The sequence below is a fragment of the Phragmites australis genome, chromosome 12, assembly GCF_958298935.1.
Source record: "Phragmites australis chromosome 12, lpPhrAust1.1, whole genome shotgun sequence".
Taxonomy (NCBI): Eukaryota; Viridiplantae; Streptophyta; class Magnoliopsida; order Poales; family Poaceae; genus Phragmites; species Phragmites australis.
The window spans coordinates 449,475-475,000 of NC_084932.1; the positions used below are offsets into that span (position 1 = coordinate 449,475).

General features: G+C 42.3%; 2 protein-coding genes across 2 annotated transcripts; one reads left to right on the top strand and one right to left on the bottom strand.

The window, feature by feature from the left end:
• Nucleotides 1-1,986: 1,986 nt before the first annotated feature.
• Nucleotides 1,987-4,982, top strand: LOC133886719 (fatty acid desaturase DES3-like). The gene is made up of 7 exons (XM_062326513.1): nt 1,987-2,273; nt 2,416-2,505; nt 2,702-2,768; nt 3,334-3,426; nt 3,825-4,010; nt 4,151-4,366; nt 4,485-4,982. Exons 1-7 carry the CDS (start codon nt 1,987-1,989, stop codon nt 4,686-4,688), a joined length of 1,143 nt encoding a protein of 380 aa, XP_062182497.1. The 3' UTR covers nt 4,689-4,982.
• Nucleotides 4,983-7,802: 2,820 nt separating this feature from the next.
• Nucleotides 7,803-13,441, bottom strand: LOC133886720 (protein DWARF 53-like). The gene is made up of 3 exons (XM_062326514.1): nt 12,150-13,441; nt 10,173-10,416; nt 7,803-10,044 (listed from the first exon to the last, which is right to left on the bottom strand). The coding sequence occupies exons 1-3, from the start codon at nt 13,301-13,303 to the stop codon at nt 8,068-8,070; spliced, it is 3,375 nt and encodes a 1,124-aa protein (XP_062182498.1). The 5' UTR covers nt 13,304-13,441; the 3' UTR covers nt 7,803-8,067.
• Between the last annotated feature and the right edge of the window lie 12,085 nt (nt 13,442-25,526).

A 25,526-nucleotide genomic window follows, 5' to 3' on the forward strand; every position in this document is an offset into this window, starting at 1 on the left:
ATCTAAATTTTTGAAGAAAATAATTATATGATTAAAAGTGATTCCCTATAATAAACTCTATGAATAAAGTAATTTTGTATAAGGAGTGAATTAGAAGAACCTATTTTTTTTTAGTTTTCGGCATCTAGTTTATTTAAAGGAATCATTTCCACATATTTCACTCTTATAGCTAAAATTGAAAATTGTTGTTAAGCCTAACTCTTCTAATTACACTCGATAAGCTGCTCAGAGAACTCTACCAAACATACCATTAGAGATGCTGCAGACAAACTTTATAAATTTTGATCATTAATATATATAAAAGTATTAAGATTTATCACATAAAAATAATATTAGTATAATTATCATGAAAATATTTTCACATGATTATATTTTTTATAAATTTAGATAATATATGCTTAAAAACAATAATCAAATACATACATTATAGACTATATCAATAACATAAACTACAAGTAAAAAAAATAGAAGTAGTGATAACTAGACTTCCTTTCTCTTCTCAAGTTGTATTGACGAGGAAGAAGCCGAAGCAGGAGACCATGATCGGAATCCTACTGACAACATACTACATTCGCACGCGAGGCCAACAAATTAAACTAAGGCGACAACATCACATCCCGGACTTTCGCACTCCTGTACAGGGCCGTACCGCAATATATTGAGGCCCTGTGTGAAATTAAAATTACACTCTAAAAAAAAGATATTTTTTCTCGAATATAATTTATATCTACCGTTAAAACAGAATTAATGTTATATGTGGTTAATATTTATAAATAAAAGAGGAATATTTGAGAAATTCATAAAAATATAATAATGTCCGATCTAGGAGAGTTGTGGTTTGTGAAGAGTCTATTTATATTCTATATGCTATATCATAGTATCTAATTTGAACGGGTGATAAAAATTCAGTTGCACCTAAAGACTACAACATGCTTAATATTAGCAGTATAGTTCTATCTAATCTTCGCATGAAAATTCACAAGAGCTGTTCACAGTGAGATGAATAGCCAAATTAATAGGCTGCTGACCTAATTAATAACCTAAAATTATAGAAATTAACTTTAGTAAAATAGACCTGATAGCTATATAAGACCCTTGTAGGATGGGGTCCTGTGCGGTCGTCCATCCTGCACATGCTAATCGACGGTCTTGCTCCTGTATGAATATGGGTAGCTAGGAATTGATTTATTTTTTTCAATAATTAAAGATTTATGACTCTTATTGTTACATTAAAAAAACTACTACCATAAAAGAGTTTATCTCTAGTCTCTGCATATCTAAAATACATATAATCACATCAGTTAATTAAATAAAAACTAAGTATAAAACTGCAAACATAGCGGACAGACTACCTATCTAAACTAGATCTAAAACACCACATTATTGACCAATTAACTAGCTAAACTAGATCAAAGATAGTGAACACCGTCACATAACAAACTTATGGTGGATGTACTTAGTCTAACATCACTCGGATATAAGCCCGGGACATACCACAGAAGCACTTGCGCGCTACAAATTGTGCGTTATATTTCTGCAGAAAGAAAGGAAGACATGGATGGAGAAATGATATATTTTTTTCTGAAAGAACGGCATGGGATTTGCCTATTTTATTAGAGAAGGAGTAAAAAGATACCGAAAAGAAAAATTATAGGGCATCACCAAGTAAAACAACATGTGCAGAGTCTTTGCCACTACTAGCTAGAAACAAAGCGAATTCAAATAACCAACGTGCCTTGGAATTGTTTAAATTGTAGCTTGATCCTTTTGGCGACCTGTACCAGATCTCCTGCTAAGCTTTGGAAAGTTCTATTATTTCGTTCTTTCCAAATGCCCCAGGCCGTTTAACAGTATTCTTGAGCCAGGCCGGGCCGGGCCGGGCCGGGCTGGCCGAGCCCTGGATCATGTATGGTGCGGGCCTGCTTGCTTGGATGGATCGCTTATAAGTAGCCTCGACGCCCACCGACTGTGGCCACGGCAACGACGATGAGGCGCCCGGTTGAAGAGGCCGTGGCCAAGGCGACGGAGGACAGCCAGTTCTTCGACGCCGGCAAGCCGCCGCCTTTCCGCATCGGCGACGTCCGCGCTGCCGTGCCGGCGCACTGCTGGCGGAAGAGCCCCTGGCGGTCGCTCTCGTACGTGGCGCGCGACGTGGCGGCGGTGGCGGGGCTGGCGCTCGCGGCGGCAGCGCTGGACAGCTGGGCGCTGTGGCCGCTCTACTGGGCGGCGCAGGGGATCATGTTCTGGGCGCTCTTCGCCCTTGGCCACGACTGGTGCGCGCGCTCGTCGTATTTTTCTACTGTCGCGTACAAATTAGCAAGCATGCACGCATGCATCTCGATTAGGAAGCAATGCAGCATTTATAAACCAATTAATCAGTGACCAAAATCTATGTGATTGCTGCTTAATTTGCAGTGGCCACGGGAGCTTCTCCGACAGCGGTTTGCTCAACAGCGTGGTGGGCCATCTTCTCTTCTCCTTCGTCCTCATCCCCTACAATGGATGGTACCTAAGCTAGCTATACATCTCTCTCTCTCTCTAATTTTATTCAATCGATCGGTCAAGGCATCTAGGTATTTCTTCTGCCTGTAATTTAAAAAGTTGAGTACACGGAGAATCATATTCTAGTGATTTACAAAGTTGAGTACACAGAGAGAATTCATCCATCGGTCTGGTTGCATTGATATGTGCGTCCGTGCAGGAGGATCAGCCACACAAAGCACCATCAGAACCACGGCCACATCGAGAGGGACGAATCATGGCACCCGGTTAGTAGTTACTGCTCACCTGCTGATCTCAACTGTCGCGACAGGAAGGAATCACAATCTTTAATTTTTATGAAGATAAATAAATTAATTAAAATCGTTATTAATTTCCCAGAGTATTAATTTGATATCACACGCTATAAAATCATGATGAATCTGTAACATATATTAAAGGTTTGAGAATCGACGACCTCTAAGGATCTAGTTTCTGTAACATATATTAAATCCATAAACTAATTACTTTTTTTCATAAACCATAAGTAACTTTTCAGATAAACAGTTTTCCAGAAAAAAAACTATAAGTTTCAGTTGCGAAACAGGACCTATATTTATCCCGTCCACACAGGCAAGTGGATCTGGCCTCGTGATCTGTAGATGCTTCATGCCTGGATTGGGTTAATTTTTGTCCCACTTAAGTTTGACACACATTTGACCATTCATTTCTAAACTAGCTACTTCTTTTGGGATTTCAGTTCCATTTGCCTGCTCACTTTTAAGTTTTAACTAAGTAACTACTGATCGATGCTATTTAATGGTTGTGCAATATGAATGCATCTGGAGCAAGCAGATCACGGAGAAGCTATACCGGAAGCTGGGAATAAGCGCCAAGCTGCTACTCTTCACGCCGCCGCTTGCACTGTTTGCTTTCCCCTTCTACCTCGTACGTATCGTAGTAATTCATCTTCAGCAAGCCGCACTATTATCAGGGGCAATGGACTATTCACCACCTACCGGATGGCGGATGAACAGTAGCATCTGGAAAAGCACTGAGAATCTGTTTGAATTGCACCAGTTTTTCTTGTCTCAGTACTTTCCTAGTGGCTACTGTTCATCCGTGTCACTGCTAACTGGCCTGGTGGTATTTGGGAGTTGAATTTTGGGAAGATAGCATTTGGATGTATGCCATTCGGTAGAGTCTATTATCATGCATCTATCTGAATATATACGTGCATGCACAAAAAAAATGTCCAGTCCAGTCCAGTCCCAAACTGAAAACCAACTGATTGAAAATCAATTGGACTAAAGACAGTTTGATTTGATGCTGTCCCTTCCCTGCAGTGGTACAGGACACCCGACAAGAAAGGCTCGCACTTTCTGCCGAGCAGCGATCTGTTCAGCCCCAACGAGAGGAATCATGTGGTGGTGTCAACCACCTGCTGGTGCATCATGCTCGCCTCGCTCCTCGCCATGGCGTGCGCCTTAGGACCCCTGCAGGTGCTCAAGGTGTACGGGGTCCCATACCTTGTAAGCAACCACTATTGTCAGTCTTTGCAGCAGCTTCTAAGCAACTCCTGCTCCATCTCAAACTAGCTAAGTATTTTTAAATTATAAGGTAGAGATTAGCTAGGCAAGGCAATCGACTGAAATGAAACTGGATGCCGCAGGTGTTTGTGATGTGGCTTGACATGGTGACGTACCTGCAACACCATGGCCACCCCGACCTCCCCTGGTACCGCGGCGAGGAATGGAGCTACCTGCGCGGGGCCCTGACGACGGTGGACCGGGACTACGGCTGGATCAACAGCATCCACCACGACATTGGCACCCATGTGATCCACCACCTCTTCCCCCAGATCCCACACTACCACCTCGTCGAAGCTGTAAGTTCATTACAAGAACGTCATTCTACTGCTGCTTCTCTGCTTCTTTCTACCGCTGTTCACTGCATCTGAGTACTGACTGAACCTGCTTGTCCTGTGAAATGAAAACGAAGAACAGACCAAGGCGGCGAGGCCAGTGCTGGGCAGATACTACCGGGAGCCGGACAAGTCAGGGCCGCTGCCACTTCACCTCTTTGGCGTGTTCCTCAGGAGCCTCAGAGTGGATCACTTCGTCAGCGACCATGGCGATGTCGTCTACTACCAAACTGACCACACCTTGAGTCGTGGCGATAGCTGGGCCGAAACCGAGAAGCTCAAGTAGTGTGGAAGCCTGCCCTGAACTACATACTGAAATTCGAGTTGCAACCAGTCGCACAAGAACACGTGCTATCCTGGGATCAAGCTTGAAGCTTTGAGGTGATTAGCTATTCTAGATAGTCATGCTATACAGGGTTTCATCTGGCATTGTGGTGATGATAGGGCTTTCTGATGTTGAGCCCCTTTACTACCCTGTTACCTGATACTCTTGTGATGCCATTCACAAGTATGGTCGGCTATTGATGCTTCTTTTCCCCTGGCTAGTTGATGGTTGTCTTGATGGCTCTATGCCCCTTTCCTTACTGTCGTCCTGCAACTGAGTTTATGATGGGTTTGATGTGTATGCGCCCCTCTGCTTGGTGATGGCTTACTTTCAGTGATGTTTGGCCTCGCTAGTGCCTGATATGGTGGTGGCTTGTGGTTTGTAGTGTCTTGCCCTCTCTGTTACTTGTCCCGATGATGGCTTGAGTTATGCTCTATTGCGGGTTGAAGTTGGTATAAGGGTTTCCCCTGTTGGCTGCCCTTCTTGATAATTCTGATACTTGTGCTAAGTTGTTGGCTGCCATGAATGTCATCGCTTGCCCTCTACCGCTGCTGCTATTACCCTTTTGCATGTGTGGCTCGGTTGCCTGTGGGATGTCGCTATATTAGGGGTTGTAGATAGGAGTTCAGAAACGTTGCAGTTCACCGGGCTCCCGAGAGGTTGTAGCTGGTGAACTATCATGTAGCTGGACTCTCTCTCCCTCTATCTCTTTGTGGTACCTGAGGCTGCGACCGATGATGATGGGCTACAATTTTGAGGCTTGTGTGATCGATGATGACCCAGGATGTATAAATAGTCCATAAAACTCACGCTAGACTGTTTGTCCCGCCTTATCCTTTTATTTATTTTTCGCTAACACTCACTTTACTTTATCGATGATGTGTGTGACTATAGTCTTGCAGACTCAGAGATGACTTGACGACGACCAGTAGCAAAGCAGCTTAATCGAAGGTTGCCCGGGAAGCCGGACGTAATTAACCAGAGGTCTTGCGAGACCACGAGAACCAGGATATATGATCGCTTGAAGACTTAGGCAATAGCGTGTGAGTTGTACGTGTGTGTGAGCAATTGTAATCGGATGAAACTGTACTTTATGATTTTGATAATGATTGAATAAAGTTATGTGTTTCTATTACAATTGTCTCTATTTCTTTTTGTATATTGTGTGTATATTGGCATGCCCGTGATGCAGCGATATACATATACAACAATTCGAATACAAAAGCGCATGTTTCGAATCCACGAAACAGCAGATAAAGTATCACATACGGTTTCTTACGATCTGTCACTGATAAAAATACACAGTGACGGTTACTAAGGAGATGTATCTGTAACATGACCTCCCTTATGGATGTGCCAGAACTCACAAACGGCTTTTAAAAATCTGTCTGTGTATATGACAAATGCATAGACAGTTTTGAAGAAAACCCGCATGTGCTAGTGTCACAGACGGGTTCTATCTAAACCCATATGCATGTTAGGGCACAAGACACGGACGATGTTTGAGAAAAATTTTGAGAAAAAACCATATGTGAAAAGATCATAGACGGGTTTTATCTAAAACCGTATGTGTATTCGGGCACAAGACACAAACGATGTTGAGGAAAATCCATCTGTGATATTATCAGAGATGGTGTCTTCTAAGATCCGTATATAGTTAAAAGACCCGGATAACTATTCAAATGTGACCCCTTGCTTCCCAGTACCCTCACTAAAGTGACGATAAGTTCAAGAGACTGCTCATCTCCCTCACTCTCCTCACGAAACTGCTAGTATCACTCGCTCTCACGCTCTAGTATCCGAGTGCTAGTATGATTTGATCTATGTAGTGTAGTGTAAGGTAAGGGTTTGATTCGATTTGTGTGTTGTGTAAGGTAAGAGTTTGATTCGATTTGTGTGTAGTGTAGCACAAAGTTTTGAAATTTAGCAAACTCACTATTGTTGTACTCGTTGTGCCGTTCAACATCTCGTACCATATGGTCCATATTCTCCACAAAATCCATTTCACCGGGTGTAAGTCCCTGATCCACACTGTCGGTATAGAGGGCCTAATCCAACTCTCCCTCGTTAAGGTCTTTCTCGTTATGTTTGTTCTAATATGTATAATTCTCTTTAAATCCACGCATGACCAAGTGTGTATGAATATTGTCTGATTTTGAAAATTTCTTATCCTTCTTGCAGTCGTGACATGGATAATACATTGTCATTTTACCACGATCTTTCATATCCGCCAAGACATTACTCATGAAATGCTTCACCCCGCTCAGTTACTCCGAACAAGTTCGGGTCTCAAGGTATATCCAATTTCTGCCTGTCATCCACAATTAATGTAAAAATATTCATTCTTCATTAACAATTACCTTAATTTCATGATTAATTATGCGATTAAAAATTTCATACAAATACACTAGAACTGTGACATCTCACAGTAGATCGGGTAAACCTAGTATCAAATCTAATATAAATATAACTCATTAGTACTAAGATTTTAGATAAAGATACAAAATAACAGATTATAACTTAAAGCACAACAAATCTACTAAATAGGGGTTAGAGGAGAAGAAAAGGAGAAGAAAAGGGATGCAAACCTTGAAAAATCTAGCACCAATTTAAACTTCAAATCAACAAGATATTAGAAAATCTCTACCGAAACTGATAAAAATTATCAACACTGTGCGAACAGAACTGTTAAGTAACTATTCGCCCGTACAGTGACTGATCAGGTGTTAAAACAGATCTAAGTAATAAGTGACGAGTGATAATATTACTCATCACTTATTATTTGTTATAAGTGATATGTAATATTACGACTTATCACTTATAACTGACTTAAGAAGACAGCAAAAGCAACAGCAGGCTTGCTACGAAACGAAAGCGATGTTCAGTATATCTATCTATCTATCTATAAAAACAGCTCGTTTACATGGTGAATACGCACGCGTGAATTATATATTGGACACATCTATGTTTAGCCACACCACAGGCACACACATAGACAAGTTGGCCAAATGCACAAGGTAACCTGCTTATGGAACTCAACATGAGCAGCCTACAATGCACCACCATATACCTATATATACATGGATCAACCTAGCTTATATTGACAACCCACAGTAAACGATCCATCATTACAATATACACTAGAAAAATGGCGTGCCTTTGGACTAGACTACGACTACAAACGTACAGCTAATTGGAAGAACCCCGAGGCATCAACATGAACTAGACTACGACTACATACGTACAGCTTATTCAGCGACAAAATAATGATGATATACTACGGTGGGTTGGCTAACCAATACTTACAGCAATCCAATCCCTATACCAACAGATATCATTGTCAATCTAGAATTATTCTTGAAGGAAGCAAGGCTCCAAAACCGTCATCCTTCAGTGGTGCATCCTCGCATGCGACCAGTCTCAGAACAGAGTTGCTCACATTCTTACACTTGAGCTTCAGCTGCTCAAGGCTCCTGGCAAATACGTGCTCCAGCCACGCCTGCACAGGCCTCTTCTCTGAGTCCGATGCCCATGCCGCTGCCAGTATTTGCTCCATAGCCCCAACATCGATCTCCAACCTGCACTCGGAACCCAGAATGCCGCTCATGGTATTGCTGAACTCCCGCAGCATGTCCTCACAAAGTTTACCAAAATCAAATGGCTTGAAATTGATTGACTCATCAACTGATCGCAAGAGGTTCTCAACAGATCCATCTGGATTGCCGGATGAGTTGTCATGGCTGCTGCTATCGTCGTCGTCATCATCATGGGGTTCAGCCTCGTTGAAAGGGAGGTTCAGGTCAAATGGAACACTTGATGCTCTATGCAGTCGCTTTGAAGTGCTCGGCTGTTCTTGTAGCTTTTCTTGCCCATCAGAAATGTTGAGCTTTCGCTTACTGACAGAACCTGAGTGCAAAGATGCTTGAATGTTGGTGACAGAATGCCTTGAGGAAACTACTACTTTACCTCCAGGGCCTCCACTGATGTTCGCTGCACCCGGTTCAACTAAGATCTTCAGTTGATGCCTGTGAGCTGCAAGAACCTTTTCTTCTGAGAAAGCATGGTCCTCTTCCATCCCAAGAGAGGCATCTTTGCATCCTCGGATCATTCGTGTAGACAACACCACAATTGAGTCATTAAGGTTGACCATCCTCCCCCCGTGCGAGTTGCAGAACCTACCAGTCTCAATGGCACTAGACAAACTCTCCTGAACAAGGCAGTCAGCCTTGTCGATATTATCAAGGAAGATAACTGATCGGCGCTTCTTTCTCAACTCCTCAACAATACAGTCTGTGCCAGTCTTTCCTCTGAAATTGGAATCACCCCAGTCCTGGAGACTTAGGTCCAGATAAATCAAGTTCTCTGAGCTGCCATGCATCAGCTCTGCAAGTGCTGCAGCAACTCTCCGCTTGGCTATGCTGTCGGGGCCATGAAAACTAAACCATATGTCATTCTTCTTGTTTGCACCACGGCGCCTCTCCATTGACCGGCACCGCACAATGGATTCACAAATAGCACTCAAGGCTTCCTCCTGCCTTGCAACTGCCTTGAACAGGCGTTCCACAAGTAGCTTGTAATTGCTCAAATCAAAGCTTTGTGCTGCGAGGGGTGAAGGCCTCCTCTGCCATTGGCCAAAGGCAGAAGTGCTTCCTGAAGCTGCTGAATGCACAGCACTAGGTGATGTTTGACCCCAATTTGAGGAAATCCTGGAGCAAGAGTAAGGTTGTACAAAGAGCTGTGGAGGCTTCAGATTTAAACCGCCCACCTTCTTGGGCATCAGGTGGATAGACCCGTTGGCATCCTGTCCATGTTTACACTGAGCAACACTTGAATCCTTGGAAGAAGATTCGCGAGGGGTGCCCAAAACCAAATCAGTCGCAACAGGTGCAGGAGATGATGGTGACGCATGATCTTCACAATTATCACAATTTGATGAGTTGCTATGTTGGGATTGCACACCCCTATCTTGAAGGTGTTCATCACTTTTTGATTGCCTGACTTGAAGTTTCAGTACAAGGTCTTCATTCCTTTGGCTGGAGATAGATGGCGATGAAATACTCTTTGCAGTTGTGTTGGTATGTGAAGCAGACACTGCAGAAGGTTTAACTACCACCCTTTGAAGTGCAACTACCTCTGGACCTTTGCTTGGATTTGCTGCTCTTTCCCTATCATCTGGAACACCAATGTAATGTGGAAATAACTGGTTCGGATCTCTATTGATCCTCTGGCAGCCTTGGTGGAGCTGCAGGCAGTACTCATTCCACTTCTTCTGTAGATTCAAAATTTTTGAATTCAATACCATCTGATCATCTCTAGCCTGCACTGAAGAAAAACTGTGCATCTTTTATACCAATCATATCCAAAATTATTCAACTATCAACGTGCTGTACATGTTGCATTCACTATTTAACTTCAAAATTCAAAAAGATAGAAGTGGCCTCACACCTTGACCGCATCAAATCCATTGTTAGGACCCATCATGCTGCTATTCTGCAGCAGGGAAGGTAGACCTTCCTGGTGGGCTTCAGCTGTAATGCCACTTCCTCTAACAATAGTTGCAACTTCTTGCTCATATTTATCGTTGCACTGTTGACACCTCAGGGACTGAGGGCAAGAATTTGCTGCAAGGCTGTTTGCTTCATAGGTATCGCACAAAAATCCTCCAAAAGGAACAAATGACTCCATCAAGCTGCAAATTACAAGTTTGAAACTGTTAGATCCAGTTGATGCTACTGAACATAAGTGAAAAGTCCTTAACAGTAGACATCTAGTGGATGTCACTTTGTAATGAACAGCACTTGTAAACATGTAATCTCTCGTCAGTAACATTTTCCACAAGAGATGGAAACGCCATACAAGATTCAGGATTTTGGATCACCCAAATTTGTTTACACAAATACGAAGAACGTGTATAACTTCCAGCCAGATTTAGCTGTAGATATTCCTACATCGAGAAGATCATCTAAAGCTGAAGCCATTAAACTGCAAGATATGGTTCAAATCAAACAATCTTTAATTCAGGATACTGCTGTGTTTATTTATTACCAAAAGTATCAAGGTTGAAAGGATGGCTCGTAATTAGGAATCACAAAAGAAAAGACTCTACAAAAGAGATCGATCAAGGTAGAACAGAGCAAATGGAGTTCATAATAAAAGCCAAGCCAAGTCCTGCTTCAATCAAGTGCTCCAACTCTGGTTCTTCCTTCAGCTACTTAATTATCGTTGAAATTATGCTACGGATCAAAAATCATAAATAACGTACAGTTGCTACACATCTGACCCCAAGTTCTAACATGTGCATTAGAGATTCAGACAGCACATGTGCTTTAGCACAAGTTTTTGCCATTTTTGGCATGAAACTGTATTTCTTCCGGTGCACAACCTCAACTCTCTTTCTTTTTTTATCAAGCTCTAAATGGTAACTTCATAGATGCTATATAGGCAGTGAAACCTCTACTTTAAGCCATGCATATGTAGTAACAAACATCCAAAAGATCAAATGAATATGGGAACATAGAACTCCAAGCAAAGGTTAAAAGTGAGCAAACACATCCTAAAAGCTAAGGAATCAATAAAGAATACAGGTAGCAGCCATCAACACAACATCCAAAACAACATGACATGGAAGGTTCAGATGCCATCAGGCCCATCAACTGACAACTTGTTTCCAGAAAGAAAGTGGAGAGACATCTAGTCTAGTGTAATAATCGGATTAAATCGATCATGTATCCAGAAGAAACGAAGAATGGAGTAAACGTGGAGTGCAACTGGAAACTCAAAGTCACAAAAACTATGGCAACATGGATTTAAGTCTGTATTCTGCACTATGAACTCAATCTCCAAACAACTCCGCATTATTCAATGGCCATAGCAGCATAAACTGCACAGCTCAAGATGCAACACGCATGTCTACTGGATAGATAACTAACGCAAGCATATCACCACTCCAGATCAAGCTTCATCAAAAGAAGTCTGCATCGTGGAATGAGTAAACCAGTAGAAAAGGACAGGACAGAACAGAACAGACAGAAGAAAAACATTCTAGTCACCAATTACCATATTTAAAGAGCTTATTGACCAAAATGCTCTACTATCCTGAGTGTTCAAGAAAACAAAATGCTCTAATACTGATTACAGTATTATAAAAATGACTCGGGCCATCGGACATGTCTGAAAAATAGTCATGCTACAACGGGCAAACACAGAGATCCACACTCTACAAACATTAACCTAGTCAAGAACATAAACTAATCACAGTACTTGTGCTGCTAAGCAGGCATAAAAGAAACATCCTGGTAGGAGTAATAAGCTAACTAAGCACAGCAGTCACCGCGCATGGATGCTAATCAAATCTTATGCATAACAAACAAATAAACAATTCATGCGAGATGGATAGAAAAGCGAGCGAAGAGGATTGTTCACCTTGTACTTGCAGCTGCAGCAGGCTTGGACAAGGCAGCGACGGTGGTGGTAGGAGGCGTGACTCCGCCTGCAGGACGCACGGCGGTGATTGGCAGCAGCTGGAGCTCCCAGTCCTTATCGACGAGCGGGAACTTGGAGAGGAAAGTGAGGTAGGTCTCGTAGGTGGCCGACCACCCCATAACCCAGACGCGCCCCGCTCTGTGCATCTCCAGCACCCGCGTCACCTCCGTCACCACCCGCTGCCCACTGTCCTGGAGCTCGGCCTCGTCGGGGACCAGCTCCTTGAGGTCTCCGATGCTTACAATGAGACCGGAGGTGGCCGTTGCCGCGGCCATGCCGAGGTTCGTCTGGCCGATGGAGGTGGGGCCGACCGGGAGGATGCGGTACGGGGACGCGGCGGCGAAGTCGGCCGCGGCGGATGCGGCCCCGACGCCGACGAGCATGGGGTTGCGGCCGCGGGATAGGATCTCGGCGATGCGGCGGCAGTTCTCCTCCCCGGCGCCGGCGCCGGCGGGCGAGGGGACGCCGGCGTCGTCGGCGGCGGCGAAGCTGCAGAGGAAGAGCGGCGGCGGGCGGGCGCGCGTGGGGAGGCGGCCGAGTAGCGGCATGGGCGGCGCGGGGCGGAGGATGGCGAGCTTGATGTCGCCGCTGCGGAATCCGGCGTCAGCGAAGACGCGGCTGACTAGGGGATCGTCGAGGATGGCGAGGACGAGGTTGGAGAGGTCGACCTTGACGGCGGTGGGGGGCTGCGCGGTGGTGGCCTGGTGGTAGAAGTGGAAGGTGTCCGGGTTGCGGCGCTGGTTGGCCTGGGAGCGCTTGATGGCGGCCATGAGGGAGTTGGAGACGGGAGGCTCCTCGTTGGAGGAGGAGGAGGAGGAGGAGGCTGAAGAAGAGGAGGGGAGGCGGTCGAGGGAGACGGCGAAGCAGAGGTCGAGGGCCTTGAGCTGGAGGCGGGGGGAGTAGGCGGCGCTGCGGGCGCGGGCGAGGGCGTCGCGGAGGAGCGGCGGGGCTGTGGGGGCGAGGAGGGAGGAGATGAGGTGGAGGGAGGTGGTCTGGGCATGGGCGCGGCGGCTGGCGGAGGCGACGGCGGCGTCGAGGGCGGTGACGGCGGCGGGGGAGAGGCACTGGCGCGCCGCAGCGACCGGCGTCGGCATGACTGGTCGGTCGGTCGGTCGGGGGGGGGGGGGCTGGTTGCAATTAGCTTTTACTGGGCATGGGGGCAAAATGTAAACATAGAAGGTGCGATTTGTAAAAAAGTGAAAGTTGAGGGGTGGAGTGGAGTGGAGAAGGAAATATCTCCAGCTGCTCTGCCTCTCCTGGCTTATATATACTGGAGTAATATCTCCAGCTGCATTTCCTTTTCTCTTTTTTATCATTTCTGAAGAAAGAAAGAAAGGAAATAGCAGCAGGTGTTGCTGCTGCTATTTTGCTTTGCTGTTTAGGTGGGCCCCACACGCGAGCAGCCGGAGTGGCCAAATTTGGTGGCCTGCTCCCATCCACACTAGCTGAGTAGCATACTAACACTATCATCAAGCTCATTTTAACTAGCTAAGTACAAGTGCATAGAAATAAAAATATAAATATTAGAGTAATAATATTAAATTTAAGTTTAAAAATATAGATACGATATAGAAACATCGCTGAATGAATACGTTGAGAGCGATGCTGTAATTTGATTTTAGATGGGATCCAAAAATGAAGAATGAGATTATCTGTTAATTTCTCTTCTAATTTTTTATTTATTTTTATTAATAAAATGTGTCTCATATCCGTAGCCGGTAACAAAGCGATGATACAGGAGGACAAGGATGAACGGTAAAAGTAGATAACCTATTCGAATTTTATAGGTTTGGTGAGATGGAAACAGATAACACTGGAATCAACTCGTATTTTATATAAATAGAGATTACGTATGTGTATAACCTAGCTTAATTATACATGTCCATATTAACTATTTTTGCACCCATACATATGTAACAAACCAAATATTATACATCTTTCCTCCTATCTTAATAAATATCTTCAGAAATTACTAGCAAAAAAACCTTAAGTATTACTCACAACCTTCTCTCCACCAATATCTCCAAAGTGTATTTCCTGCTCATGGTCCAGAAGAAACATTGGCAGGCAGCGTGGAACAAGTTTCCTAGGTATGCATGATTGCAAGGTATTCCTAGGGAAGATATTCCACACGCTAGAGGTGCTCGGACCTTCAAAAGTTTCAATTTACACACCAGGTATGTTCCACCTTCTGTTCAAGTCAAGATATTGACAGTGACCTCCAACAAGCTAAAATCGGAAGAAACATGCACTCAGAGTGCACTTTTTAGATAAAGAGCATTCTATTTCATTAAAGTAATAAAAATATCTTAATTTTTACATCTATAAATATACGTAGCCGATATTTATTATAAGGATTAAAGTAAACATGCTGCCATAAAAGATTTAACAATTGACCCAAAAATACTAAAATATGAATGCAAAATAACATCAGAAACATATCATATTACTAAAATGTAATACTTCGGGGACTACCACAAGCCTGAAGTGCTACAAATCTATATATGAGGCCGTCGAACAATAAAATTTCAGCAGTGCCTCCTCTATAACTAGATGTATAACTGACCAAACTTCAAATAGCAAGAGATAAATATATCATCGCACTAACCGTAGTAAGCACCCTAGCAAGAGGAACAAGCCTCAATCAAATTTTCATGTCACAACGAATCAGATATACAACACAACAACTAAGAGGCATTAAACTGACATTACAACCAGAAGGTCAATAAGTGAAGGTGATCTATGCAAAAGTCATGCTGGTATCCATCCTGCATGCTCGACTGCATCTCAAGGCGCACCTGTAAAGGTAGCAAGGGTAACATTTAAAAATCTGAGCAAGTAAATTGCTTTAGCAAGCTATTTAGCTACAATGATTAAATATTTATCTTTAACAAAGATAATAAGCTGAATATTTTAGCAATATCTAAAAACATGATTTGCTTGATAATACATACAATAACAACCACATACTATCATCCGCTAGCTATGTTTTACCATAGCAGTATCAACTAAAATAGTATTAAAGACTTCCTTACAATATAAAAATGACATCGAAATGATTAAAGTAAAGTCATCCATACGAAATGCATATGACATTCTCTTTCTCACCCTCACCCTTACGCTTCCTCGAGTAACGTAAGGGTGTGTACCGTAACCTTTCTCGGGTAACATACGATATTGTACTAGTACGGTCGCGATCATAAACGGCAACATAACTTCCAATACATGAGATGCATATGTATGACATGATTTATGCATAGGTAACAACATAACTTATAACATTGCACATTATGGTAAATAAACAACCTTCAAGCGATAAATCTTGCTTACTTCATTTCTTAATTCAAGAATTTAAGTAAAATTTAAAAAGTACATTTAGAAAGTAAATATTAAAACATCATGTATAATTGAATGACATAATTTCAACATAGATATATGAGTCATCCTTCGCATTCGAGGAATATAAACAACTGCAAGAGAGAAGTCTTTTACCTCATAATCTAGGAAAAACATCAATTTTTCAAAAGGCATAAGGTAATTCACATGTTCACATTTAATTTAATAAATTATTAGTAAGTACGGCAATTAAAAGATTGAGATAACCAAATAACAAGTTAAAGAGTAGTCATCTGCTACATTCACTTATCTTTACTGACGACGAATGTGGGAACTAGCTACGTCTCAAAGCGACACCACCTGAGCAAGTGCATGAATTAGCACCAAAAAATCGCAATAATAAAAAATAAAAGGAGACACTCATACGCCCGAAAACCCCACAAACACAACCGTGATCTACGGAAAGACATCTACCACTTAGCTTGCAAGACGTCAAGTGAGAACTTCCACTAACGAGGTCAAAGACCAAAGAACAAAACAACGATGCACAAACTAACTCTTGCTGAGTGACAACACTGATTTAACAATTACTCACAAACTGCTTAACCAAAAAGAACAAGACCAACACCAACAGAGAGAAATTGACGCGGCCTACAACATACATTGTAACCTGCATATTGTCAAAAATGGCACCTATTAAACCTCAATTTCTAATTAATCGTTGCACGTAAACGTATCATCGAAACACTAATTCGATGACTAAATCGATCGCCCCCACACATCTACAGGCTTCTAAGGACTAATTAGAAGTAACCTTCATAGCTAGAAAGCTAAATCAACGACGGATTCGGTGATTCCCGCGAAAACCCCTCCTCCTCCTCCTCCTTTCTTCTTCTTTCTTCTCTTTTCTTCTCTTCTTTTTCTTTTCTTCTCTTCTTTCTTGCTGTCAGCCACCCCCTCCCCCACACGACCCATGCTACAACCCCCTCTAGCCTTGGCCGGTCAGTAGCACACCGGTGATAGTGCGCAGCGCCGATGGGTTCGAGCACGGCTGGTGAAAGTGCATCTAGCCCTTATGTGTGATTTTGATAATTAATGACAATACCTATATACTAACAATATTGTTGAGAATTATCAGTAGGTTGTTCTATAGGTGATGCATGGAGAAGAAATATGCATCAAGATGAATGAGCTCTAAGTGATGCTCGGATAAGTTAATGATAATACATATGGACTAACAATATTATTGAGAATTGTTATTAAATTATTCTATAGAACATGCATAAGTAATAAGATATGGATTCATTGAGGAATTCCATAAGATCAAAAAGAATGCATCGATGTCATTGAGCTCTTAATGACGCTCATGAGGAGAAGAAAAAGCTTAAGAAGATTGGCGATAAGCATGAAGGCTAAGTCACTTGTGGAGATCAAGTAACTAAAGTTATGTCATTATCAATTAGATTTTATAGATTAACTCATGTGCTTTGTGCTTAAGAGTGAGTTGGGTTAGAATCCATAAATAAACATAAGTTGAATTGAAATCATATATACCAAGAGTGAAGAATAAAATTAGACTCCATATATGATAAAGTGAATTTATTGAAGATGTCGTATACAAAATGGTTTTCTATGGCAAGACGGTGAAAGGCAAGCAAGACTCGGCTGCGATATCGTGTGAGGCCATGGGAAGGGTAAGCAAATGGTTTGGCGTCGAAGGACCAAGACGGTGGTGAAGAGCGAGTAAAGGCTTTGTGCCGATGCCGTGTGAGGCCATGGGAAGCTATAGGTGATTCACACTAATCACATGAAGAAGCAAGACGAGATGGAGTGACGACGATATAAAAGTTGGCAACCTTCTAAGTTTGAAGGAAAGAAACGATACTAGAAGGTATTCAAAGACTCAATGTGATTCAAACGTGTTTTATTTTTAAAATTGAGTAAAGATATACTGCACTATCAAGAGAGATGCAACATAGAGCTATTTATCGTGTCTCAGTGCTCAAAAGTTTCTAACCAACCTAAATATGATAAACACATCAAGCACAACACATGCACCTAGGTTAGCCTTAACCTTTTTCAGATGTGCAAATGCGGACCCTCCGCATTTTTATGGATAGTCCGCACTTGAGCAGAATTAGGGTTAACTGGGATGTGCGGAGGGTTAGCACTTTTGCGGAGTGTCTGCGCTTTTACGGAGTGTTCGCATTTCAATAGATGTAACGGCTAGTTTTGAGGGGTTGGATATAAATATCCCATCACCCCCTCTTTGAGAGCTGCCGGTGCCTCCACGAAATTACCCAAAGCCAAATAGAGCTCTCCCCACTTCATTTTAGTGTGATATTTGAAAAGAAAAGTGAGTTGGGTTGAGAATTAAAAGATTGAGTGCAAGTGAGCTAAATTCCATCTTGAGCACTTAAGTTCATCGGCAAGAAGTTCATGAAGTGTTTATTACTCTTAGGGATTCAATCCCCTAGGCGGCTAGGTGGCGCAGGTGAGCACCCAAGGTTATGGTGTGCCACGAAAGTATGTAAAGGCTTCGATTTCATCTCCGCAAGAAAAGAAATCGAGAGTAGAAGTCAAGCTCAAGAGTGATCGAGCTTGGAAAGGAAAAGGGTTGAGAGAGACTCGGCTCAAGGTGACCGAGCCTCTTAATGGAGATGTAGGAACCTCTAGTGGAGGTGTCCGAACTTCGAAAAACAAATCGTGTGTCTCCTCCCTTGTTTCTTATTCTTGAGTTCTTGTTCATTATTTGTGCATATTACTCGATCTACTTTATTGTGAGGTTTGAGCTGCAAGTACTTGATGAAATAGGTTAGAATATATCCACTGGTGCTGGGTAATTCGTGAATTTGATCCACGTTGAGTTGCATAGACATCTACTTAAGTTTTTCTTGAAATCTTCAGAGTATCCACAGATTTTTGCTGAACCTCCGTAAATCTACGGAGGTTCCGAAAAAATATGCGGACTGTCTGCATATTGCTAATCTGCTGCATTTAGTTTATAAAAATTTTGAGGATACATTTATTCACCCCCTCTAGACGACATCAGATCCCTTTTCAGCTAGGCGCAGGGTGGAGCGACGGGACGGCCAGGCGTGACTGGCGGCAGGCGGTGGTAGCCCGTGGGACATAGTGTGGCAGCACCTAGGGTTGGGGCAATAGATGCGTCGGACAGCTCTGGGTGGGGATCGGGTGGTGACCGATCTCTATGGATCTTATCTGCTTCTTCTTTTTATTTTAACTAACTATCTAGATTCATTAGGTTCACTACGAATTTATGGAGTGTGCAAACGATACGTTAGATAGTAAAATAGAATGTCTCGAATAAATCTACTGGTATTGCTACTGTACAGTGCCTTGCTTGGTGGGCGGTACAACAAGTGGAAGTGATGTGGCTGCTGTGCTGTGCTGTGGTGTGCATGAGAGCTGCAAGAAGTGAGATACGCTGAATAGCTATGCCGATGCGGAGAGGGAAAAAAAGAGTAAGAGGAATAGGAATTTGAAAGAAAAAGTCTGCCTTTTGTCACCTGTCCAAAAGGACCTTTCCATGGATAAGCATCTTTTTGTCTTTTCCTCCTCCTCAACCGAATAGAATAAGACATCTAATCGCTTGCTATCTAGCTTAAGACGTACTAAATCTATGTGGCCCCCAACAGGATCAATTCTAATGTAGCAGCAGCAGCAGCACAAACTGTTTATATCCTCTCGATTAACCTTTCCTTCTCCCCCCTCTTTTTTTTTCTTTTTTATTAAAGTAATTAAGTCCTAGAAAAAACAACAAGGTCGATCAACATATATACATGGGATGTGTCAATGTGTTTTCTATTAAAAATTGACAAATTTTCAACAGTCTTTGTTTCGTGCAGTATTAACCAATGACACGGCCTGTATATACAGATTCTACTCTTAAATTAATCCAAAACTGTTGGAGGTACAAGAATATATATTATTTCTACGAGCTATGAACAAGCAGGAAATCCATTGTTTTCCACCCGATATATACATACATGATCTTGCTTTCAACCTGTCATGCAAATTAAATTTGTAGTGCAGGCATCTGGATCTACCAGTGCTCATCCTGCTGTATATGCTATGCTACTTTCTACTTTCTAGTCATGATCACGATGACCATACCAATAGCAAAAAGATTGGATTTGGACGTGTACCGTCCGCTCTTGCGTGTCCACTTGGCAAATTTACCACAATCATCCAATGCTTTCCTAGAAGATCCCGATCCTTGAGTAAATTAAATGACAAACAAGTTAACATTACTTTCATTCTCTCCTCAATTTTCTATTTATTCATCCACACCATTTTGTGGGTACGTATATTAAAATGGTGGTAGTATTCTATAAGGACTAGTTGATACCTCTTTTGTCTCTTCTCTTCTATATATGTACCAGTACTTAGAGTAGTCCTAATCACTAGCTTAGATATAAGAGGAGGTGGTCACGTCCCTGTCAAACACTTGTGCATTATTGGTGAATAGGGTGGAACGATGCTCACTCGATCTCCTTTGGGAGATAATCATGATGTTAAAGGGCCGGAACATGTGAAAACGGCAAAAATCACAACTAAAAGCATTATAATGAATTATTCAGGGGTCCCCGGCCTTTCGCTTAACAAACGGCCAAACCATGGTGTGGTGTAGCTCGCTAGTCATAAAATAAGTGCCGGTTGTCGAGTTGGATGAAGGTGAAGGTGAAGGTGAAGTTGGCCCCTCGTCGCTGGAGCAGGACGACACGGCCTCCCTCCGATCCGCCGCGGCCAATGCTAGCTAGCTTAATTGACTTGGCTGCTCCAGCGACCGAGAGGGATCAGAGGGAGATATTTGGACGGTGAACCATCAGCATGCAGCCACCCATAGATGGATCATGGATGGATGTATATGATGGAGCTGCCCAACTTGGAAAACAAATTATTAAAACATCAAAAAATGATCGACGCAATTGCAAGTATATATTTCAAGTTAATAATGTATCGCGTTGGCACTTTTCCCTGAAGGTGACTTAATTTTGTCCGTCCTGCATGCCTGCCCATCTCTTTTCTCCAAAAGAAAAATTATATATGGATCTGAGGACATACCGACGCGCGTCGTCACCATCCATTTGTCCATTAGATAGATAGATAGATTCAGTGTGCAACGTAACTGTTTCTTTCGGCTGGATGTTCTTGCAGAAGTGATGGTAACTTCAGAAAGATTTGTTTTTGCATGCCTTCTTCTCTGGCGTACGTCAAAGCAGAGACATATGCTTTCACACTTGTAGCCACAATATATTTCTTTCCTTTCTCTAGTGCCATATTAAACTTGTGGTACGTTGATCCAATTTTCAGTCATGAAGCCAAATGAAATTAGCTGTACTATGACGAACGCATGACTAGTTATTCTTGAAGATGATCAACCAGCAACACACACAAGACTACAAGTAGCTTGGATGATTGGATTTTAGTATTAGAGCGCTCACAGCCAGGGATTTCTAAATTAAAACTTCCGATCCGGTGGTAAATAAGGAATGCAAGAAATATCTCCACCAACAGGCATTTTTTCAGGAGAAAGATTCAGAAAGGTGTTAATTCCTATCTTTTCATAAGATAAGACTAGTTTTCTAGAAAGAAGTAGGTACAAAATAAGTTTTCATAAGACTTCGTAGAAGGAAATACAAGAGCAATGTTAGTTTTCCTTTGTCATAATACAATCCACTACTGTTATGTTAGCACAGATGTACAGAAAACCTGCAGATTTTTTTGACTTCGATCGATCACAAATTAAAGAACACCGGGCCATGCATGCATCGCGTTGGGAAGGGCACGTTTCAGCCACAATCCGAAGCTGAAACAAACAGACAATTTTTTGTTATAGTTTTTTAAAATCTGCTGGTTGGATTGTGGGAATCTGAGAAACTGATTTTTCTCAGCTTTTGATAGGTTGTGAAAGTCCATTTTACTAAACTGTCCATCAAAATTTTTTTAGAATCTATAATAAAAAAGCTTTTCACAATCCAGCTTTTTACAATCCAGCTTTTCACAATCCAGCTTCTATAAGCTGCTTTTCAGAATCTCCAGCTGAAACAAACAGGCCCTAAGTCAACCTCTACAGTCTACGTACTCTAGCACGATAGAGAAGCAGCCCTTAAGACCATCTCTACCGTATACTTTAAAATATTATCTTCTATAATATTATTATAGCATCCTCTAATACTATTATAACATCTCGTATTTTTTTTCCATCTCTAGCAACTACCGAATTTAAGAAACCAAGTTGAAATATTTTTTGATTTACTTATGATGAATGATTAATATTGGTATTTATTTGGTTTGATGATCTTCGATTTTACATGAGCTTTGATGCGATTTGAATTGATTTAAGATTTTATTTGAGCATATTGATTATAGACTAACTGGAATTGAAGTTGGAGATATGTATTGGAGATAATGCAACTTGGCAATCGACGACGAGATGATCGGGGAAGTGGAGTGCTAAGTGCCGGACGATAAAGGAGGCCGGACGTCACGTCCTAAAACCGTAGTCATGTAATTAAGTCTAATTATGTGTCATTAGGGTCATAATTAATTTCGGGGTAATTTATTTTGGAACGCTAGTGCAATTCGTTTAAAGTCAATTAGATGAAAGAAGGTAATTTGGGAGAGAAAAGAATAGAAATCACATTAGAAATGTCTTGTTTCTTTAACACGTAGGCCCCACCGAAGTGGGCCAACCACCCCTCTCTCTCCCTCGTGGATAGTAGCTACCTCACCCACCCACCCCCTCTCTCTCTCTCACTCCCGTGCTCCCAACCGGCCCAAGGAGCTGATCGCTCCCTCTCTCGCTCCCTCTCTCAAGCACTCTCTCCCTCTCCCCAAAATCTGACCTCAAGAAAAGGATTTGAGGTATTCATATGGTACTCACGTGATCACGAGCTCATAAGCTATTCATCCATCCAATTCATTTTTGTTTTCCCGGAAGATTCAAGCCGGTTTTGACTAGTTTTGGTGTTCTTGGTTGAAGAACGAGGAACACCGGCGTTCTTCCTCTTTCCTAGTGTTTTCTCCATCCTCCGATGGTCACCAACCTCCACAAGCACCATGGGTAAGTCCCTTAGGCTTTCTATGGCAAGAATGCATGATTTGGTTGGTCGATTTTGAGTTTGGAGCTAAAGTTGTGAGTTCTTGAATTCTTGAGATTTGGAGCTAAAATAAGGATTTGGGTGAGATTTGAGTTAGGAATCATGTTGCTAGGTTGGTGAGTGAGTTCTAGACTCTATAAACTATTCCAAACATGTTTCTCTTTGGCTTGGAGAGGCTCACAAATCAAATCGACCGAGTTTTCCCCCCTCGAAGAAACCTCTCTAGACAACCCGAATACTCCGGATCAACCCGGATAGTCTGGGTAGCCCAATGAAAACCCCATCAAATTGTATTAAAAAATCATACGGAGTTAGTGTGTAATTTAAGTCTATAACCCTTTGTATAGTTCATATACATGTTTGTGTAGCATAGATTTAACCTGCGAGTGAAATCGACCGAGGAAAAACACTTTAGAACTCAACTCGATCAGAACCCAAAGAGTCATAATTAAACCCGGAGAGTCCAGGTAGATTCATTTTGGAGTTAGCAGAGAGCCCCACTCAGAGCCTCACCCGGAATGTCTGGCCTGATCCGGAGTATTTGGACTCACCCGAAGGTTCTAGGTTAATCAGAAAATGGCTAACCGAGACCCCAGTCCAGAGGATAGCCAGGAGGTTCCAAAACCCGGAGTCTCCGAGTTCAACCCGGAGTCTTCGACCTCCTGTTACTTTTCCGGCATTATTTAGATCACAAGTTTCGTTATTCCTCCATATGTCTTACACTTTTAACTTGTTGTTATGCATGTTGTAGCATACATTGTGCATTTAATTCATGCTTATCATTGCACACATTCCCCTTTAGTGAACAAAGAATCGGAGTGTGTCGTGACCGTGGTTGAAGGCGACGCCGATCTACAGAATTCTACGAGTGTTGCAAGAGTAGCATTAGGCGGTCACCTGAGCAGCAAGGCAAGCATATAAGCATACTTCTCCTAATAATTTGGATCTTGTATGATATAAATTGATAAATATGATTTATGTATGTTATGTATAAGTTCGAGTTGTTGTTGGGTTTGGTATGGGTAGAACCTATATTAATGCATTACTTTCCCCATCTTGAGTATTGGAATTCCATATCCTTGTAGCTGGGCTTTAACTTGATGATGTCTAATTCAAAGGCTAACCGAATTACTTAGGCATGCTTAGGTTCTTCGGTAGAAGTCGAGCGTGAAATGTTTCATCATTTGCGAGCATAGGCCTAATTACTTATACTATTATCACAATGATGGGTTAATAGTGTTGGTTGGATGGGTGGCGAGGATGAGTCGAGATGTGGACGGTGTTAGGGGTGTTTCTCCTGTCCGGATGTGGAGTTTCCCTGGGTAGGTCGGGAGAGGAATCCGGATACCGTAGATTGCTTGCATCGTTTAAACATCGATCGTTGTTGCAGTTGGCTTTATCACTTTCCGCGTTTACTACATGTCGCATATGGGAACGATAAGCCGATTACCCTTGTAGTTGTGGCTTTTTGGCGTGCGGGTCGATGATGTCGGGCATGAGACTGGTTGGGGTATCCAATTTACTCCGGGAGTAATTCTGGATGACCGACGCACCTATCGACGCATGATCAAATGGTCAAGGCTTATTGGAAAAGGTTGACATGAGTACCCCTTGTATTGACATGTGTGGTCATGCAAGCCGTATGGTCCTCAAGTCATGTAGGTAAAGGAGTACCCCTGCAAAGTGTAAAAATATTTCGAAATGCCGCACTCTCGGTCATGAGCATGCTTCTATCTATTTGCAGCAGTAGTAGAGTTACGAATGTGGATTGAGGTGGTTGATGGGTTGAGATGGTGCTTTACAGATTTTATTCCTATGGTTCCTTTTATATTATGTTCAGTTGATGTTTTATGGACTAGTTTGTTACTTTGGTCTAGTATCGATGCTCACACATATTTATGTCAAATTCGCTTTCGCATATGAAATTTACTTAACCATGTGGCATTTTCTTGTTAATATCCAAATGCATGATCTTCAGAGCCGGACTATTTATAAGTACCTATTATAGATTAAGTCTTGCGAGTACCTTCATATTTACGCTGCTTTTCAGGTGTTATCGTCGAGGAGGAGTTGGTCTTTGGCTACTTCACGCCTGCCGAGGGTGGCGGACATGAGTAGGCAACTACTTTGTGATCGCTCTTTTGAGGTGAACCCTGAGGCCATATGGTTTCACCCACCTTTTGTGGTCTATAGCTTTTGTTTCCACTGCGTAGTTTCTCTTTTGGTTAGGAGTTGATCAGTTTTAGTATTCTCTTGGATCTCTTTTGCTGTAAATTTTCAAACTTGTATATGCTTAAGAATTTGTAATATAATTTAATTACTCGCTCTTTATTAAGCTTGGTTGTGATTGCTTATGTTGGTAAGGTGTGTGTTTCGATCTTGAGTATAAAACACGTGTCGGTACTACCGAGATAGTATTCTGATTAATCGTTGAAGTCATAATTAAGTAAATGATCGACTTAATGATTAATTAGAATACTGTTTGGACGATTCCTCACACTGGATGGTGTTAAGGGTGATCCTAGCTGAACACGTGAAGGTCAAGCAAAGCATGAAAGGCGGATGGAGACGATATGTTGACAAAGTTAAGCGAAGAGGATGTCGGTGCAAGTGACAAGGCGGCCCGAGGGATCGAGAGCGTAAGAGACTTGCTGGCGGTTAGGATCACAAGACAAAGTACACGTGTTGACATCGGAATGCTTACTTAAAGTGTAAGCAAGTTGGAAATCACATTTTGAGAAGTGTGCTATGGTTTCGCGGTTTAGCCTCAAAACTGTGGGAGTACTAGAGGAGTACGTGGTACCATCATGAAGCTTGCATCAAGACGAAGCTAAATCATGCATGTGTCGTGGCC